We start from the raw sequence: 15,046 nt of genomic DNA on the forward strand, positions 1-15,046 counted from the left end.
AGCTGATTTTTGACTGTTTATTTAAAATCTGTGATCTCATTTTAGGGAATCTTTCCCTGTAGCACAGCACACATCCCTCAGGCAAAGCATACCTTCGCATTCCACTTCAGCCCCTCCTGTGCTAAGCGATCGCCACTTCTCTTTGGCACGAGCCAAGCAAATGTCAAACAGCTCTGGAAAGAGAAAACATGAAATCAAGTCCACTATTTCCATGTGCTCATGTCCACTGCCAGCTACTAACTATCTACCATAGCAGCAGTGCTGCCCCACACAGCAGTTGAAATTCTAAGTAGGACATGGTTCTGAAAGACTGCTCCCCTGACCTACAACTGACCAAGTGAAAAGGAAAGGTAATCTAGGCACTATCTGCATTTTCTGTTCAAGCATTTACTTTTCTTACAGAGCACTGATGTTCAAAATTATAGCCTGATTGAGTAATTGGGATAAGTCTAGAAATTTCCATGCAAGAACTACACTAAGCCAAGCACAGAAAAACAGCACAATACAGCAGGAGTACAGGCAGTCTACCACATTTCCACGCTGGAATTAATTACATATGTTGGTTGTTCAGAACTTTGTTTTTCTGTACTCTCCAGTTGCCCACTGTTTCTATTTTCACTCACAAACCACAGTAGAAGTTCTTCCAGGGGTCTTTTCATTTCTCACAAACCTAACATCTTGCTCTAAATGAAGGGAAGCACACTATGTGCACGCTCACAGGCATTACAAAGTTAACAGTTCTTAAGTTTAAAAATAAGATTTAAAAAAGAAACCTCAGGTCAGTAATTCTGACCCTTCTGGCCCTTGCCACTACCATCAAAGCAAGACAGAACCAATTCACAGCAGCAGTCCTACACCAGCTGTGATTGGAATACACTGGACTTCTCAAGAACGCACATCAAAGCATCATGAAAAAAGCAAAACTAGACGGCACCTCCTCAGCCCCATGCCTCAAGTTCTGACACACCATAATAAATACAAGACTGTCCCCTTACTATTTCTCCTCGCAAGACAACATAATGAACACAGCAGTCTCACCATGGGTGATGTTTAACTCGTTGCCAATTGCCAAGCTCCAGACTTTGCCTCTCACGCTGGGTGGAATGCCCTGCCACCAAAGCTCTCGGACTTTTCGGGAGCAACACCTGTGAGAAGTAAAGCAGGTTGTTCTAAGAAACGTTTCACTGCCAGATGAACTGCAAATGTGTCCCCCTACTAGCGCTGAAGAGATCCAAACCAAAATGACTATCATCGGGCCACAAAGCTGAACACGACCTGCACATACCCAATTCTTTAGTTCTATTTACAAGTCCAAGTGCTGGGTGCTGCACTTTGGCCACAATAACTCCGTGCAGCGCTACAGGCTGGGGTCGCAGTGGCTGGTGAGCAGCCAGACAGAAAGGCTGCTTGGCTTTCTGTACTGATTGACAGCTGGATGAATATGAGCCAGCAGTGTGCCCAGGTGGCAAAGGCAGCCAATGGCATCCTGGCCTGCATCAAGAATAATGTGTCCAGCAGGAACAGGGAAGTCATTGTGCCCCTGTACTCAGCACTGGTTAGGCCACACCTTGAGTGCTGTGTCCAGTTCTGGGCCCCTCAATTCAAGGACATTGAGACTCTTGAATGTGTCCAGAGAAGGGCAACGAAGCTGGGGAGAGGCCTCGAGCACAAGCCCTACGAGGAGAGGCTGAGGGAGCTGGGGTTGTTTAGCCTGGAGAAGAGGAGGCTCAGGGGAGACCTTATTGCTCTCTACAACTACCTGAAGGGAGGTTGTAGCCAGGAGGGGGTTGGTCTCTTCTCCCAGGCAATCAGCACCAGAACAAGAGGACACAGTCTCAAGCTGTGCCAGGGGAAGTTTAGGCTGGATGTGAGGAGAAAGTTCTTCCCAGAAAGAGTTGTTAGCCATTGGAATGTGCTGCCCAGGAAGGTGGTGGAGTCACCATCCCTGGAGGTGTTCAAGAGGGGACTGGATGTGTCTCTTGGTGCCACAGTTTAGTTAGTCATGAGATCTTAGGTGACAGGTTGGACTTGATGATCTTCAAGGTCTTTTCCAGCCTTATTGATTCTACGTTTCCAATTTGCTTTGAATCATAAAGAAAAGCTGACTTCCTACCCAGTCAATGGCTTATTTTGACTGCAATCACAATATCCATAATCTGCAACCACACTTGAGCAGCAAGAATTATAAGGGACAGCAGTAAACAAATGAAAAGGAAATCCGCATCTGTGTCACTGCCTGTGCTAAAGGCTGGACAGATCCATGTATGATTAAATACAGAAACAAGTTAAAGAAGTCAGCCCTCTCCCCTCCATCATCACCCTGCTGTGCAAATGAGACATGCAGGCTCCCACTCTGCAGCTCTACCCATCCCTAGAAAAATGCATAAAGATGTAACAAGTAGTAACTTTTAGGTAGAAGCATGGAAGACTTAATTTTAACAAAAGACAGGCTTGGAAACGGCTGCAGCTGATTCATCAATCTGAGAGCCTGGAAGGAAGAATAGAATGGCACCTAAGCACCAATGAAAGCTTTTGGCAGTCACAAAACCCAAACCAACTGATTTATCTACAAGCAGATTCTGAACTAAAATGTAAACCAGTGAATACACTGGGGAATGTCTGGATTGATAGACCAATACAGGAAGAGGTGCCCTTATTTATACAGCAGCTGTAACAGATGCATCTGCAAATAGTGAAGACTTATGTCTGTCAAGTGTCTACACAAATCTCAAATTTGGTTATACTTAATTTATTACTTCTGTTCTCCAGGGGTGCATTTTCCAACAAATGCTGTCCATATTTTTAGCCTATATTCTCAGAAGAACTGAATTTCATGATTAAGCAAGTTGTGAGTGCAGTGGAGGTTGACTTATGTTATGGCAGTGGTGGATATGGCAAGGGGAGCTTTCTTTTCTTCAAGATGACTATAGAAGTCCATGAAAAACTAGACAGTGAAAGCAGCTTACCAATTGCCTGGGCAGGAAATCTCTCAGCACTTATTTTTTTGTTTTAAATAACTTTTCCCTACTTCTCTCTTCCATCCCTTGATTACCCCAGCAGGTGTACCACTCTGTAATCAAAAAGGCTTCCAAATACCATACACATACTTCAGTCTACATCTGCCACAACTATATCAGCAGCTCCAGCAGTCAAGGGAAGCTCATCTCTGATAAATGCATGGTGTTCAAGCGTTATGTTTTCTGCTTTTACATTCTATACCACAGATCACTGCTCAGTCTCACCATTTCAGAATACCTCCATTAAAGAGAAATATGAACTGGAACTGCACCACTTACAGAATCATAGAACCATTAAAATGGTTTGGGTTGGAAGGAACCTCCAAAGGTCATCTAGTCCAACCCCCTCCTTTGCAGTGAGCAGGGACACGCTCCACTAGATCAGGTTGCTCAGAGCCTTGTCAAGCCTGACCTTGAAGATCTCCAGGGATGGGGCCCAAACTACCTCTGTCAGCAAACAGTTCCAGTGTTTTCACCACCCTCGTGGTAAAGAACTTGTTCCTAATACTCAATCAAAATCTCCTCTTCTCTAATTTCAAACCACTGCCCCTTGTCCCATCACCAGAAGCCTTTGGAGACAGTCCCTCTGCAGCCTTCTTGCAGGCCCCCTTCAAGTACTGCCAGCCACCTTGGAGAAATCACAGAACTCACTTTCTTTGTAGCCGTATAAAAGCGAACTGCCAACAAAAGCTTCAAAGACTATTTACAACTATACTTGCTAACTTTGCACCTTCTCTTCAGGACACAGACTCAACAATTTTAAATTAAAACTCAGTATAACATACTGTCTTACATAGTTTCCCAGTTGGGCAGGATTTCATTGTTCCAAATTAAAACAGCATTGCCGATGCTGTCTTCCAGTTTACAGCGTTCTTCCAGTTGTTTCTTTCTCTTCTGGGCTTCTTTAAGCTCTGTAGAAAAGCAATTTCCTTTATAAGTTAATAAAACTATAAGACAAGTATTCAGTCAGCTAGTCATGGCTATATAGCCACATAAAAACACATTAGATTCACCTAAATGTGCAGTGGATTATTTAAACTCCAAGTTTCCCAGACTTCAAGCAAGCGAAGCAGTGATGCCAAACGTGAGCCAAGAACAAAGGGAACTCTGCATAAGGCTCATTTTGGATGGATGGGACAAAGGGAGCTGGAGCACACATGGCTCCTTTGACCCTTCAAACCTAACCACATTGGTACCTTGGAATTAGCATCTCTGCAGCCCCACCTAGTAAGCCAGGGCAGAGTAGTTCCTAATAAAACCTCACCTGTTTCTTGACAGTAGACTCAAAACCACAAGCTAAAATAATACCTGTTCTGTTTTCACTCATGCTTTCTTTGTAGATTATGACTTGGATACACTGTCAGGAAATCACAACAGCCTCATTTTTGATGCTACCTAGCATATGGTTAGCCTAAATGTTATACATCACAAACACATAAACACAGGAAACCTTCAGCTCATTAAAAAGCAAACATTTGTCATGTTTAGCTTAAACTTAGCTTACATTTTTGCATTATCACTCAGTTTTTCTTCTTGCATCATCAGCTACTATTTTTTCTACCAATGAATTTGTCAGACACACAATGTAGCAAATACAGGCAGATGCTCTTTAGAGTGGCATCATGGAAATGCATGAACACATACACAGAGTCTACAATATGGGCACTATTGGGCACTACTGACCTAGCACAGAAAACTAACTGAAGAACAGCAGTAGCATGAATAAGGTCTTTGGAATGAACGCACACAACCTGATGGGTCCACTTCAAAGTCCAACAGAGGCTATGCATGAGCAGAGCCATAGCAACTGCCTCAATGTTTTCAGCTTTGATAGGAGCTCTTTGTCAGTCTGCTTAAATGCAGGCTTTGAATCTTCCTCTGAACAAAAGAGGGTGTTCACACCCTTTGATTTCCTGACCTCTACACAATACATCACTCCACCAAGCTGCTTTATCTGGAGTAGCTTAAAGAAAAATGGGTTTGTCAGGGTATTTATCTGGACAGAATTTCATACTTCAGTCCAGTGAAGGCAGCACGAGGACCTGGCCCAATGCCTAACCTGAGCATCATTTCATTTCTCCCAAACCATCCACCCTACATGCAAAGCAACAGAGAAACTCTTTGGACTAGTAGACAGTAAGCAGATACAGTAACATGGAAATGAGGTGAAGACAGAACTGCATTGGCAGGTGTATGATGGTCAAAACCACCAGAGGATACTTCTATTAATACACCACCAGCAGAAAGCAATCAAGTCCTGTGTGCACATCACCTCTCCACTGTTTCATAAGGCTCAGGGGTAAAAAAAGTCTTTGCAGTAGCTCTCACTAGACACAAAACTTCAGAGTCCAAATTTCCTATCATTGTAATGCTTGGTTTTAATTAGAAAACCCAGATGGTCAAAGTATCAGCAGAAGGGAAACCACTGCTGTCAGCTCTACCTGATGTGACGGTGCAGTACAACTGTGACACTTCTGAGAACAATGCCAGACAAGAAATTATGAGCAATACCTTGGGAAAGCTGTAAATTTTAAGAGGGAGAAAGACTATCAAATGAACATAACTAAGTACATTTTTCTGTGTGGAAAATGATGCATTTATGTACTCCAGCTTGAACAGGCTGTTCCAAACATGAAACTGAGAAATACCCTCTGTCTAAGTCTAGTCCCACAAACAGATGCTACTCACTTATTTCAGAGTCACAAATTAAAACATTCTTTCCTGATGGATTCTGGGATTGGTTTCTTTTGGGGGGCTTTTTTATTAAACTACCTTCCTTCCTCTCTCTTGTCTGCACTGATTCTCCTTTGATGGGAGGTACAGATGCCTCAAGTTACTGAGCAACACAAATTCATTTCAGGTTTAGAAATACCCCTCAACTTCACTTCTCTCCTGAAGACAAGAAATTCCATCACCTCTTTTTTTCGCTTGAACCACCATTTCTTCGTACTGTTGTCTGTGTTTCTGAGCTTCTTCTGCTGGTTTTGCAGGGAGGTTCCTTAAAGGAAAAATAAATAAATAAATAAATACTAAAATCAGTAAAGTTGGCCTTCCTGGCTGAAGAAAGTTCTGGAAGCTTTTACAAGAAGAGCACACACTGCTTCCTGTTGAAACATTTGATCAAAGAGCAGAACAACAAATCCTTGGAAAGAATATGTTTTTGCTAGAGTCAGCGGAGGAGAAGGGAAGAACACTGACTAGCTACAACTACTTTTGTACACAGAAGGTGCTGAGTAATTTCCTTATGTTTGGTAATTTCAGCATTTTTATTATTAAACCTACTGAACCCACAGGCTGATCTTCATAACTAAAAGGAATACACTGGTACATACCCCAGCTGGTGGTTTTGATTTAAACTGCTCTCTACAGATTCATATTTATAGAATGGTTTAGGTTGGAAGGTACCTTCAAGATCATCTAGCTCCAAGGTGTCCCTGCCATGAACAGGGACACCTTTCACTAGATCAGGTTGCTCAAGGCCTCATCCAGCTTGGCCCTGAATGCCTCCAGGGAAAGGGCATCCATGACCTCTCTGAGCAACTTGTTCCAACCACCCTCACTTTAAAGAATTTCTTCCTAATATCCAGTCTAAATCTGCCTTTGTCACGATTAAAACCATTGCCTCTCATCCTATCACCAGAAGCCCTTGTAAAGTCCTTCCCCCCACTCTCCTGTAGCCCCCTTCATGTACTAGAAGGCTGCTGGAAGGTCTCCCTGGAGCATTCTCGTGTTCAGGCTGAACAGCCCCAACTCTCAGTCTGTCCTCACAGGGGAGGTTCTCCAGCCCTCTGACCATCTTCGTGGCCCTCCTCTGGACCCACTCCAGCAGTTCCATGACCCTCTTATGCTGGGGCTGCCAGAGCTGGATGCAGTACTCCAGATGGGGTGTCACCAGAGCAGAGGGGGATAATACCTCCCTTGTCCTGCTGGTCACACTGCTTTTGATGCGGCCCAGGATACAGCTGGCCTCCTGGGCTGCAAGTGCACATTGTTGGTAGTAAGCCCTAAGATCATGCTCTCTCTTACTGTGTACTTCATTTAGAAGTGACATCCTCAACTTTCTTTACCCACACAGTAACAGTTCTCTACACCAGCTGCTTCTTCCCCTGTGCTGAGACCAAATTTCCATTTTATAAGTTTAATTCCCCCCCTTGCTTTTGTAGCAGCAAGTGGCACTGGAGACACCCTCTACATTCTCCAGTTATCCCAGCACAGACATTTTTATTAGTGATTAAAGCCTGGACTGGCAACATCCCTGCCATACAATACATACTCTCTTCATGTCAGACCACATTAAGCTAATCACATTTGTAATTAACATAACCACAATGTATCTCATGCAGCTACAGGATCACAAAAATGTTAGAGCAGGAAATGACCAAGTTATTTGGTTCTTCAGTATTGCAGAACACTACACTGTGTTCCTAGGACATAATTTATAGCTCTGGTTAATAAGAAAGATATGCAAAAATTCACTTTCACATCCCTTCAAGGTAAGACAGCTGCTACTCATCAACACAGTCACCATTAATAGTAACTGCTTTACTGTTTTGACAGTCACATTACCTGTAAAGCATGCACAGCCATGTGATACATGCCTATGAATATTCTTTTGAAATCAAGATTGCAACAAGAACAAAGAAGCTGGATTTTCACATTGGTGCCTTTGTTCAACCACAGAGAACAATCTGCTCTCTTTCCAGTTTCATGTATGTAAACTGAGCAGCATCTTTTTTCAACCCAAGTCTTTAGAACTGGTCTGAGTTGGGGAAGTTTGAAAAGGAAAACCAGATGAAGCAATGCAAATTCTACCAACTAAAATAGCACCAGTTCATTTATCCTGTCTCTTAATGACATCACCATACATATTAGATGATGTTTAGTATCTAGGAGTCAGCTAAAACCTTTTCCAGTTACATATTCTGTAATCCCTCTAGTTTTATTGATTTTTTCCTAGAAAGTTTGACCCAAACCACACAAGTGAGTACAAAATCAAGAGCAGCCATTTTGGAAAGAAAAAGCTCACTGTATTTTTCTTCCAGGAGTCTTAAATCTTTTCATCACAGGCAATCAAAAAAAATTACTTTAAACCTAATAGGTAAAAAATCTATAGTATACAACCTGTAAGTAAACAATTAAAGAAGATTCCTTAGGAAGAGTTATCAGAGGACAGCACTGCTGCCCAGCAGAGTTTTCCCTACTGAAGGAATTATGATTCAGTTTTCTAAAGTCTTTAAAACACCTTTCCTGGTATCAATTCCTCAAGCTTATCAGCAGTAGGAAAGAAAAACCTGAATGTTATCCTGCAATGTGTCACCAATTCAATCTGTCTACTTCCCAGAGTATATCACATGAAGAATGACTTGTAACAGACAGATTTCAATGTAACAAGCAAGCTAGTACCTACTGCTTCCAGCTGAACAGAATGAAACCAGCTATGACAAATCATCACTCTTACATCGTTCTAGATGTCCCAAGAAGTCTCATCACACATCTACCGATCATGCCAAAAAGTGTCTCAAATCAGCCTACAACTGAAGTACTTTGATATGAGCACTCTTTCAAAGTGTTGATGAAAACACAGACCCACCATACACTTATTCTCTAGGCCAATGCAGAGCTGTATTAAAAACACAAGTGCCACGCTTGTAAAGCTGGGTACCCTTCATGCACTGACTGAATTTGGTTTAATTCAGGAGTAAACCATGGGAAAGCAGCTGCTGGTAAATCATTATGGAGCTAGTCTGCATATGCAAGAAATTCCTTGCAGTAACAGAAGCATGAAACAACATACCAAGCACTTGACAAACTTCAAAACGTGATGCTGAGCCCACTGCAGCACAACCGTTATCTTGTTTCATTATTTATGGAGGTGTGGTCCTTCTCTGTGTAAACAGGACACTGTATCCTTGCTTCTCCATTTCTTCAGCATATACTAGCTTCATTTTTATGCTTATGTTCTCTCAGGGAAAAACAAAAATCCCCTATTTGTGTTCAGAAGTCAGGATTAGTCCAAACTAGAGCTCTGCCCTCCTAGTGACCGTTGCTTTCATGATAAAATAACACTACTATTGTCTGGATATTTTTTTCTCCTATCATCTCACTTTAATATTCACTACCTGGGACATGGTGGGGGTATTTTAAATTATCTGTTTGACAAATTAAATACAGTAAGAAAAGCTTTGCTAATCTGCTTTTAAAGAGACTTACGCTGGTCTGTCCTCTAAAATAAGTGCTGTAGTGGAGAGTGGTTCGAAATCAAGATTCTTCCTCACATTCTGTTTAGGAGAGAGTGGTCTGTGGCCTCGTCCAGTTTTTTCTTCATATTCCTTGAGAGGAAAGAAACAAAGCAAATTACAAGAGTGGAGAACATCAAGATGATGCACATGACAATTTAAAAATGTGGTCTACAAAAGTCTTCAAAAATAATGCTTTCACGTCTCTATAGTCCCTTTAAAGCTTGTCAGCTAGAGGGACCCCAGAGTTGAAAGCAAAGCCAAAAACTTAAGGAGTGAGTTTTGATGGGTTTTTCCCCCATCCCTTCTACTTGCAAAAATATCTTAAGCTCCTCTGACAGTCTGCTTTTAGAAAGCACTGCTACGAATGAGTTTACAAACAGCAGATACTATCAAAAGGGTTAGTGTCACGGTCAGACAGAAACCCCACACTCGTTATGATGCCCTGAAGTACAACAATCCTGACAGAGCACAACATATTAATCTGTGTTTGTGACACAGACACTAACACACCAGAGCAGAACTAGCAAAGAGGCACCAAGATGACTTGGAGCAAGTGACACATGAAGAGAGGCTGAGAGAGCTGGGTTTGTTCAGCCTTCAGAGATGGGTTTGTAGGGATTTTCTGTAGCTGCAGACAGCAGTGACAGCACAGTGAATGCTGAGTACAAGTCTCTGAGGCATCTGAATAAAGAACATGAAGACAACAGGCACAAGATGCTACAAAGGGGAACTGCAGTAAGGGGGAGAAATAAAAAATTCCTGACATGTGATAGAACCTCCATCCCTGAAGGCATTCAAAGTTCAGGCAGATGAGCCCTGGGAACCTGCTCTAAGCAGACTCTGCTTTGAGAGGGGAGCTAGCCCCTCAGAGGCATTTCCACCCTCAATGACATACATGAGAGAATTTGGCCTTACATCTACCATACTATTTGTATTTTTCCTACAAACACTGCTTTGCCAGAAAATACACCAAACCCATGACCTAATGGGATAAATGAACCTTTACAGAAGCCCCACCTACTGCAAAGCTTGAAGTGCTACAGCAAGCATTAAGTGTTCAGAGTATCAGTGATACACAACAACAAACACAGCCTCTGCAAAGCCCAAATCCATATTATTGATACTTTTACATCCAGCGTTATAATGAATTTTGCCACTCCTAAAAATCCCTTGGTTTCATGTGGAGCTTGTTCATCCCATTTCTATTAAAATAAAAATAAGGTTTACTGTGGAAAACCTGACCCTTATAAATGAGCACAATGAACAGTGTTCCAGCCATGGCCTTTTTTTCCCACTAGCACAAAAAGCTCCTGATGTCTTTCTCTCAATCTAAGTTGTCAATTACATCAAAACTTCCTTGGGCACAGATCCAACCTCTCCAATACAATCAGGACAGCCTGGATGATTCAAAAGCTAAAACAGGATAGGCCTTCTCCTCCAACCCTACCTTAAGAAAAGAAGGATAGATGAAAATCACACATGAATGCAGAGCAACACAGGTGTGGTCTTCTACTCTATGCTGTACAATTCAATTCCAATTCAAGCTGGTTCTGCAGAACTCATGGGTGCAGAATTTGAAGCTTGTGGGACATAGAAAAAAGCTTTTTCCTCATTTGTTATCTGGGCACTGTCTCAACAATCAATCCTATGATGGCTGCATTGCTGTGACGGGAAACACTGTCATAAATTTGGAATGTCTGGCTCATTAATACCAGTTAATACTGCTATGCATGACATCAGCTTGGAAACAAGGAAAAGAACCAAGAAAAACCTATTTCAACTACTAACTAGTACTTAGCTTAGTTTAATAAAGGGGTAGTGCTCATGCTGACAAAGCTGTTCACTAAAAAGAACAACCTTCAGCAGCAAAACAAAGAAAGAAATAGCATTTAAAAACCTGTTGTGATCAACAGCATACTCAGAAAGCTAAGACATTATTCTTGCATTAATAACTCCTTGCAAGCAGCTGACAGTAACCAGTGTATGAGTGCACCATCGTGCCATGCTTCAGCTGCATCATCAGCTGTAAAGTATATCCACTGTGCTGAGAGGAATGAAGCAAATGGTTGTTCCTTCTCCCAGTTCCCATTAGGATATTGACTTTTTTTATTAGCTGTCTCAGAAATTAACAGTCAAATATTATTGTTTCCACAGACAGGGTAAACCTTGAGTCACTACTCCTTTGAGACACTACTAGTGCAAGACAAACCATCAACATCCACATGAAACTGCTACCATGCAGAAACCATCATATATTGATTTCCCTGAAGAACTAGAGAACTTGACATTACAACATGTTTCCAATGCTTATTTCAGCAGAAGTTCCAGAAAGGCTGCTTGTCAAAATTATTTTCAGGGTCATTTTGTACTGAAGAACAAAACTGCTTTTGGAAGGTGAGAGAAACTGCACACGTTGGGCTGCAATAGGGATTTTATTAGATACAGCAGAATTAATTTGGAAATCTTATTCAGCTAAGCACAAAGTTTTCCAGACCAGCACTACAGATTTCTTCCAAACATTTTTTGGTTAAGGAATTCTGTATTTTGAAATGCAAGTGACATATTAGTACAGTTATTGAAACCTCTTAAAAAGCAAAAGTCCACCCTGCATTTCAGCAAGTATTCACTGCTGCGTTCTGCTCAGCACTACCCTACAGTAAAGCCAGAGCAGCACAAAAATGGGAGCGGCACGTTTTATCAGATTACCAGTCCTTTGTAGTAATGTCATCCTTTCCAGGGGTAGTCATAGAAGAATACAAACATCTGCTGGTGATAGTCACTACTTACAAGACTGCTTTTTAATGTGAGGAAAATAAAAAACCAAAATCCTTATGCACACACCCAAAAAAAAACAAACAAAAAAACCCCCCAACAAAACAAAGAATGAAATGTCCAAAACTAACAGAGGACAAAAGCTCATGAAAACGATCTTTTACTCCACTAGGAAGAAAATGTAGTCTTGAAGAGAGCACAATGTATGATACAGCAATGAAGCAGACTGAAGCCTCCATAAACTCATATAAAGAGTATCTGCTGACTGAGCAAGTAGAAGTATTTGCACATACAGGCATACTGCAATAGACTGAACCACACAATGGCTCATTTTAAGCTGTCCTCCTTCTTTCTCCTTTTTGAAAGGAAACTCAAATCTCTCATAAGTATAAATAATTCAGCATCTCTTTAGATCCTACAGTGTAATTAGGGGTTATTAACCTGATAGGGTTGCAAGTTAATTTTAGGATCAATTCAGGATGAGCTGATCATTTGGGATTTAGAATACTTCCTTATCACTGAGACTGTTTAGGCTTTCTTCCAGGTTCTGTCTTAACCTACTCAGCATTCAGCCACAGCTGCTGAACTAGGGTTTGAAGATGTTCTAAGAGCATGCTGTAGATTAGAGCACTGATTTTAAAAACCCCGAACAAACAACAAACCCACAGAAACACACCCTCGAAACCAAGTTTAATTCTGGGTGGAACCTGGCAGCTTCGCAGCTGCGGTGCAAGAAGCTGAAATTGTGGTGATCCTCTGCAATTCTTAACAAGAAAGAGAAGCTGACCTGAAAAAGGATCCTAAACCATCTCTCCAGAGAAACAGAAATAGCCCACTGGAATGCAGGGCAAGTGCTGGAGGGTGAACTGCGCTAAACCGGGAGAGGGCTGTGTGGCTTCGCACACTCACCGAGCCTCCCCGGGGACCAGCAGCGCGGCATCACTGAACCCACAATAACACAAACTCCTCTATCAAGGTCATCTTGTTTTGGGAGAGTGGTTGCCTTTAAACAAACAGAGCCAGGAAGCCGAACATGAAATATTCATGCTAGGTGCCAATGGCAGACACCAGCCTGCTAGACTCTGGCTCCATGGCCAGAAGCTCAGCACAGGATGGGAGACGGCTGCCCGCAAGCACCCCCGTCGGTCCCCCGACAGCAGCCTCCACACCAGAGCAGCCCAAGCCCCGGGCGGGCCTGCGCCACCGCCCTCCACCCCCGGCGGGGTCTAGCCGCCCCGCCTCGCCTCACACAAAAGAGCTCCCCTTCCCGGGAAGTTGGCTCTACACCGGAGCCAGAAAGGCGATTTAAAAGCGGACAAGGTAGGGTTCACTGATGCACCCCAAGCATCCCACCTCTCCCGAGCCAAACGCCCAGCAGCCACTCTCCCCGCCGTGCCCTGTCCGCCGGCAGCGGCACGGCTGCCCGCGGCCAGCCGCCCGGCGCGGCCCCACTCACCATGAACGCTGCGGTCCTTCACGGGCAGCTGCCCCGCAGCCCCATGGCCTGGCTCCCCCGCCGCGCGGGCCCGCACGGCCTCCCGGGCCGCCCGCCCCGACCCTGCCCCAGCCCTGCCCGGGCCGCCCTCCGCGGGCGCAGCGCCTCCGCCCGCCCCGCCCCACCAGCCCCACTAATCACCCGCGGAGTCAACGCACACGATCGGTTCTCTCCGTCTCGCCCAGCGCTGTCTGAGCACGCACGACGCGGCCAGCCCCGAGGGAGAGGCGGCCCGAGCCCGCGCCGTGCGTGGGAAGCGGCCTGGGCTGGAGGGACACACGCCTCGCCTCTCCGCCACCCCCCGGCTCGGACACCCCGGGGAGGCAAGGACTTGCCCGGCCAGGCGCTGTCTTCTACCTGGCACAAGCTTCCCAGCCGAGCAGGGTAACTGGAGCCTTGCCCAAGCTCATGTGCCTCAGCTACAGTCATCCTTGTCTGTGCCTAAATCAGCCCAAGCGATAGGTGCTGCATTCCTGATACACCAGCATCTCTCTCCATTGGTTTCCCACACTGCGCTTCCCATCCTTTCGTCCCTGGCTCCAAGCCGGGTGCTTGCGGGTACCGCGTAGCTGTCCCTTGCCGAGCCAGCCCTTAGGACAGTCCTTAAGTGCAAGAGCCCTTCAGCTCTTAAATCAGTTCCGAAGAAAGAGCAGCAGCGTCGTGCTGAAACACTTCATACAGCACAAGCACCGTTTCAGTACAGCTCATGCTCTGTCCTCTTCAGACAGCTCTGAAAGTTACACATTTATATAAAGCTCTTGCACAGTCCAGACAACTTCCACATTACATCTTGTTAAATACTTTGCCTCAATAAAGATTAATTAACCTTTCCATTTTTCTCTTGTCCAAAACCTCTTGATACCTAACTCAGGAGATACCTAACTTTTTGTGGCACCATCTTAGGTAGACCCACGTTTTATGCTGTTATCTATTCATCTGCAACCATTAGTTGTCCTTGTCCCAGCACACTACTAGGGATTTCATACTCCTTAACCTCACTAGACATAGTTTGCAGCTCCCTAGCTGCGCTGCTCACCACCTTCATCAAGGCCTGGTCCTGAATGACAAAATTAGCAGCAAGGACCAACATGAAAACGACATCACTTCAGTATTCTCCTTTCAAGAGGTGAGCTGTGCAAAAGCCGAGATAGCTCCTCAAAATTGCTAGCTGTTCTATCAGCTATTGTTCTCAAGCTGTGAATTCCCATCCAACTCATGGATGCAGCAATGTTATACCAAATGAGGAGCAGCTCACAGTGTAGAAGTATCTCAGCTTCCTTCCTGCCACCACATTAATTACAGATCTCTGCCACCCAAGTATCTAGTGTCAGAGCACTGACTACCACAGTGGCAAGTCTACACAGCTCATGAAAAGCACTACAGCCTCCAGTGTGAAAAAGCCTTTTCTCATAAGTGATCTCAAACTGTAAGTTACTACACATAGCACAAAGCATTTATGTAGAATTGCAGCCATTAGCACAGAAAAACTTCAGACCATGAGGCAGACCCACTTTTGGTGGACA

General features: G+C 43.9%; 1 protein-coding gene across 4 annotated transcripts in view; it reads right to left on the minus strand.

The window, feature by feature from the left end:
• The window catches only part of TBC1D14 (TBC1 domain family member 14), a 49,385-nt gene that overhangs the window by 17,282 nt on the left and 17,057 nt on the right, over nucleotides 1-15,046 (minus strand). For 2 of the 4 annotated variants that reach the window (XM_009904234.2, XM_054172181.1), the window contains exons 3-7: nucleotides 9,228-9,346; nucleotides 5,933-6,015; nucleotides 3,811-3,928; nucleotides 1,039-1,145; nucleotides 93-173 (exon numbers count right to left, since the gene is read on the minus strand). In XM_009904234.2, coding sequence (XP_009902536.2) covers nucleotides 93-173; nucleotides 1,039-1,145; nucleotides 3,811-3,928; nucleotides 5,933-6,015; nucleotides 9,228-9,346 — 508 coding nt within the window. Of the gene's footprint in view, nucleotides 1-92; nucleotides 174-1,038; nucleotides 1,146-3,810; nucleotides 3,929-5,932; nucleotides 6,016-9,227; nucleotides 9,347-13,484; nucleotides 13,597-13,681; nucleotides 13,706-15,046 lie in introns of those variants that run through there. The other 2 variants (XM_054172183.1, XM_054172182.1) reach the window with 2 other exon arrangements.

Source organism: Dryobates pubescens, chromosome 23 (assembly GCF_014839835.1).
Source record: "Dryobates pubescens isolate bDryPub1 chromosome 23, bDryPub1.pri, whole genome shotgun sequence".
NCBI lineage: Eukaryota > Metazoa > Chordata > Aves > Piciformes > Picidae > Dryobates > Dryobates pubescens.